Consider the following 6,000-nt stretch of genomic DNA (forward strand, 5'->3'; position numbering starts at 1 on the left):
CATGATGGTATGCCCGTTCTGGCTGCACCTGCCGCAGTATTTTGGGATGGGAGGCACGGGATTTGAATTGAGTGGAAGTTCCACATGGAGTCGGAGGCCGTCCATGAAGATTCCTCTGGTCAGCATCTCCGTGTATTTCAATTCACTCGATGTGACCAGCTTCACAAACGTGGTGGGGAGATTGGATTTGGATATAATCCGCCATAGTCGAACTACGGGGATATCCATTTCTGTAACGGCTTTGGTTGGATCGTCGTCTGAGTAGTCTCTTTCGACCCCCTTGACGACGACCATGTAGGTGGGTTTGGATGAGCGGGTGGGATTGCGTGGTGTTGGGATGTGCTTGGGTGTGACGAGGACTTTGGGATCGCCCAGCGCATCACGGAGTTTTCGTTGCAACTCGACGTGGTTAACCGGGTGGATGGTTGTTAGGTGGGCGATTTGGGTGTGTAGGACTTTAACCGTCGAGATTTGATTGAGTAAAATCTCTCTGGTGTTGATGATTCGAAAGAAATCTCTCTGGTTAGATTTCTCTCGAGGGATGTTGGATATGATGTAATTGAATGATTTTGGTTGTGTGGAGGTGGTGGCCTGGGATGCAGGGATGGTAGGTTTGGGAGTGGTAGTGGCGTTAGCGTATGATAAGTGTGTGTTTTGTGTGGATGGTGGGTTGATGGGTGTGTGTATTAATTGTGAATTGTGTATATTTGTTGGTTGTGGGTTGACTGTGTTTATTATTTGTGGAGTTTGGTTGATTGTCGATTGAGCGGTATGGGTGGATATTGGTTGAGTGACATTAGTATGTGTGGTGAAATTGTGTTGTGGTTGAGTGGCTTGAGTGGTGATAGGAGAAGTGGATGGGTTTAGGATAGCGGATGACCGGGTCAGCCGAAGTTGAGCGATGAGCCGGTCGATTTGCTCTATGGACAGAGTGGATAATATGTCCGACATAAAAGTGTCAGACAAATTGTTGGTGATCGAGGATTGTGTAGTATCAGGGATATGTATTGTAGGTCGAAATGAGGTAGAAATAGGTGGGGTGGTAAGATTGGTTGGTGGGATTACAGGCTGTGAGACGGTTGTTCTGTGTAGCGGTAGCGGCGGAAAGTCATAGTTGTCAGGAATGTTAGGAGTGTTATTAGTGTGTTAACTCCACGAAACGAAGATGGACTCTCAAAGTAAGGCAAGCAGAAATGCAAGTAAGGAATAATCGAATTTAGTTCATTTCTGCATCAAACGGGTTTTGGGTCAATAATTAATTTCGCATATTATCGTTTATCGTTTATTATCGTTGTTAATAATAGAAATTTTTGGATGAAATACAAACTGCAAAACTTTAAAATCGCATAAAAATAATCCGTATAAAAAGAGGCCTTATTGTACTATAATTTTTTCAGGTAACATTACTCCGATCACAATAACGAATATACTGTTTGAAAGATAATTTAATAGTCTTTAATATGAGTATACATTTATGAAAACTTATTACGACTTTAAAATGTTTAACATTGTAAAATTAATGCTACGCATATAAATAATAAGCAATCCATGACAAATTTATACTCATATGAAAGCGTATTAAATTATCTTCTAAAGAGTATATTCCTTTTTTTGATCCGAGTAATTCGTTTCAAAAAAATATATAGTTCAAGTAAAAATTTAAAGTAGGTAAATTTCTAAGCACGCAAGTTATTTTTAATGAAAAACCAACCATTTTATTCTATTATTGCATTTAATATTACTTCTTGTTCTCATAATTTATTTTAGGACTGGCATTTCCAGCTGTGGCTTTAATATCGCTATGTTTTATTGACACCAAATGGAGTACGATATCCCTACTGGTTATTGCCATGGGATTCAACGCTGCCCAGTATTCCGGTTTTAACATTAATCATATAGACCTATCACCTATTCATGCTGGTACTCTAATGGCTATCACAAATAGTTTTGCCACAATTTGTTCCATTTTGGCACCATTGGCTGTAGATTTGATCAGAATTATGAGTGGTTTTGAAGAGGTAAGTTAATTTAAACTAACATATAAACCTGTAGAGATTTGACTTTAACTATGCAACATATTATTTCTTCTGTTTTGGGTTGTCAATGATCTCGTTTCTGTGTTGAATATGCCTTCTCGTCTTATCTTAAGCTTTTTAATTTGAGTTTGTTTTTAAAGAGTAAAGTCAGAGTAGAATTTTCAAAAAATTAATTGGCATAAAAGATGCTTTTATTTCTTTCTTTTTAATTTCAAGCTACTTCTGGATCGCGTTGGACTACTAAGAAATTTCCACCTTCGTCGAGTAAATACTTGATGGAGGAGTAAAGACTCTTTAATACATTAACAAATATTTGTAGAAATATTTTGAAAAGAAAGTTTGTTTAATAGCGTCGGTCTGTATGTCCTTAACACATGACAACTTTGAAGGTATTATTTTGGGAAGTATATTTTTTTAAATGGAGGTACCAGAAATCCAACAATTTTCATCCAATTTTTGTAAATTAGTATCGTATCTTTAAAATGAGATGGTGAAGAGAATTACATATATAGTCCAACAAACTTATATGTTTTCTGCAGAAATTTTGGCAATGTTTTTTAATTACTAACAATTTAATACGAAAAGTATTATAATATGTCACATGACCAAATCTTGACACAAAAGTTGCTACCATTTTCTTTGACATACTTCAGGAACGGATCACTTCTGTTCGTTTTTTCTCACCGTAAAACACCCACACAGCGAATTGGCGTTTATTTTACGGTCCGTCGAAGTAAATCCATGGCTCATCGCCACTAAAAATACTATGAACGTTTTTTGAGCTTGCTTTATTGAACCGTTCGATATTTTTCGACAGAATTTGACACGAACCACCGTTTGCTCTTCTGTGAGCAAATGAAGGATCCAACGGGAAACCAACTTTGTAACACCCAGTTCTTTATGTATGATCTTTTGGATCGAGGCCTTTGAAATGCCCAAAAATGCCTCTATCTTCCGGTATATTACATGGCGGACAATCTTAATTAGCTGACAAACCGCATCAATGTTTTGCTGTGTGACTGCTGTTTTGGGTGGACCTGGCCTGGATTCGTCGCTGAGACTGAAGTGATTACGTTGAAATTCGCAATATTAGCGGGAAATAGTTGACTAGTGTGATGCTTCATTCGCAAACACAGAAACCACTGTTTGGTTCTGTGGTTATTTGCAAGGGCTAGAGAGTTCACTGAAGATGGACTGATAAGTCCGAAAACGTTTTTAACTTGATCGATTTGGATTTTTAAAATTTATTTTTACTCATTATTATTATTTACTTAAATAATGTTTTTTTGTACATTAAAATAACATTAAAATGCTATTCTAATTCAATGAATCATTTCCATTAATATGTACATATTTATTTTAGAGTGATAAAACTTTATGGAACATCGTATTCTGCACAACAGCTGGAATCTACCTATTTGCTATGGTTTTCTACATATTATTTGCGTCTGGAGATTTACAACCTTGGAACTTTAGTGATCCTAAAGTTGCCAAAAGAGCATCAGTTCAAGACAAAGTGAAATTAAGGATTTTACGAAAGATATCAGTTATTTCCACAGCCTAATTGTTTTTTAGAAAAATCTCATTTAGAATATTATTAACTTCATAGTTTTGTGTAAACAGGATTGCACATTTGTGAAATATTGAAGATTGTGAAGTGAAGTATACACCATTTTGGTTTATTCTTAAAACTTGCTATTTGTTGATTAGAAATGTTTTATTGTTTGTTATTTATGGTTAAACCTTTAAAGAAGAATTTATATAAAAGAGTTTGTTATTTATGGTAAAACTATTATTTAACATTTCCTACTGCAGGGGAGAGTGAGACAAAATGTTCCCTCCAACGTTTTTTTAAGCTAGAAATAAAAACGAAATAAATAAGAACAGTTTAATCAAATACAATTAACAGTTTAATCAAAGTGGGGTATAGCAGAACATATTTATTTGAAAAAATTATATTTAGATATACAGCTAAAACAAAAATAAATTATTTTTAAAAGCTCTTAAGTTTTACTATATGGTTAGGGTAAAAGACCCCGACCATGAGGTAAAATGCCCCTAGAGTTTTTTTTGTAGAGAAAAACTAATAAACCATTTTTATTTACAAAAATCGGAAATATACAATTTCTGCTTTCCAATTACACCCGCACACAATAAATGAAACCATTTACTGCACACATTACACTTAATCCAAACCTCCTTCGCCTGTGATTTTCTGAATAATTCCAAATAAAATATGCAGCTTTCATCATCATCAAATCATTTATTTCCTTTTTTTTCTGCTTACATCTAAGGACAAAGGATAATTTGGTGTAAAGGTAAAAACAGTTGATCCTTGAGAAGGTCTTGAACTCCTTACCTGAGGAGATTCTTGAAGTAGTGGAGGTATATCATATGAAGTTACAAAAATATCGTTCATCTATGATGTAATTTCATTCCTTTTAACGCCACCTTTATAGCCAAAGATATATTACAAATTTTTCTTTTCCTTATAGGTAAAGTACTTTAAAACGAATAAGTATCTCTTTGTGCAGAAGGCGTTCTTTGTTCTTGAATGGGATCAACGGTTTCATTTTCCACAATAGGTCGGTCAGTTGTGTAGATGCTGGTTTAAATTTCCAATCTGGAAATATGTTTGAATTAAAAGGAGAGATGCCTGTTGTCTCGAATCCACTAAGTCCGTTGTTAAGTGTGGCAACTCGCAACAAGCTAACAATGTCCTAGAGAGATTTTTTCAGGGTTTATTTTAATCCATCTCGTGCCTGCAATGTGGAGGAAACTACCGCATTATAATATCATTTTCTCTACACTACTCTATATAGCTTTCGCAGACTTGTAGCTTGAATGACCATCAAGCAATAATAGGACTCTATTTTCAACTGAGTATTGTGTATGTTGTTGAAAATGTTTTAAAAACAGAATGAAGGTGTTTCAGGTATCCAGATTTCTTGTAAAGAGAAAGTGTTCCATATGGGGCACCTTGAAATAATAACTCATTCCTTCGTTTGCGAGAGAATACTATTACTGCTCCAGCAGTATTTACACAGAGAACAACGATGACATTTTGTTCCCTTTCAGCGCTTGTTATTAAACCAACCTGTTTCCACCCTTTATGTACTAAAATTTTATGCAACTGGGACCGTTTTTATACCAGACTCATCCATATTATATATTTTTATAGGATTGCTGTTATATTTTATTCCATATTATATATTCTTATAGGATTTTTATTTTGTATTCCATCTAAAAGGGAGAAAAACAACTCCCTCTGCGACTGCTTCTTTATTTAAGCCTCTCTCTCTGGAATCTGAGCTAGCCTCAGGAATTTTAAAAGCAATCTATAGATGCCTCTTTAGAAAATCTCTAAACCAAACCGTTTCAGCTGACTTTTTAATTTTAGAAAACCTGTGTTTAATGCCGTTCCTCTCCACAAGCTCATAGGCCATTTCACAAATTTTTTTCTTCGTCATACCGAATAGTTGGTCTTCCATCTCTACTCTAAAACATACTTCTTTAAGTAAGACTCAAATTATTTATAAAAGGTTGTAGTATATCGACCATGGCTTTTCGAATAAACCTACCGAAAATTTTCTGACATCTCACATGAATAAAGTAGTCTACTTTTAGTTAATTTACCAATACATTTTGATTTTTGGCCCTTCTTTTTAAAGTACTCTAGGGCAGATTGTAACGATTATATTGCCTACCACATAGGATATTACTATAAGGGGTTGAAAATTGGGGACAGAAATTATTGGAGTAGAGATAGGGTAAGCAAAATAGACCGGAACATTTGCGAATGGCTACTCAGGGTTTATTTGGAGAGCTGGGGTCATGGATAAGTGAATAACAAAAGGACTGGATTGGGGTAACTACAAAAATTAAACAGAAAGGGGTACTTACATGAATCTCCTGGGACAAACAAAATACAAGAAGTTCTTAAGCTATTTAAAATGGACGCCGC

The 6,000-nt window shown here is 35.2% G+C and overlaps 1 protein-coding gene across 1 annotated transcript in view; it reads left to right on the plus strand.

Annotated features, from left to right (window-relative positions):
* The window catches only part of LOC140436069 (putative inorganic phosphate cotransporter), a 35,239-nt gene extending 31,312 nt beyond the window's left edge, over positions 1-3,927 (plus strand). The window contains exons 7-8 of the mRNA XM_072524778.1: positions 1,768-2,018; positions 3,400-3,927. Coding sequence (XP_072380879.1) covers positions 1,768-2,018; positions 3,400-3,600 — 452 coding nt within the window. The 3' untranslated portion in view covers positions 3,601-3,927. The remainder of the gene's footprint in view (positions 1-1,767; positions 2,019-3,399) is intronic.
* The last annotated feature ends 2,073 nt before the right edge of the window (positions 3,928-6,000 follow it).

This window comes from Diabrotica undecimpunctata, chromosome 3, assembly GCF_040954645.1.
Source record: "Diabrotica undecimpunctata isolate CICGRU chromosome 3, icDiaUnde3, whole genome shotgun sequence".
Taxonomy (NCBI): Eukaryota; Metazoa; Arthropoda; class Insecta; order Coleoptera; family Chrysomelidae; genus Diabrotica; species Diabrotica undecimpunctata.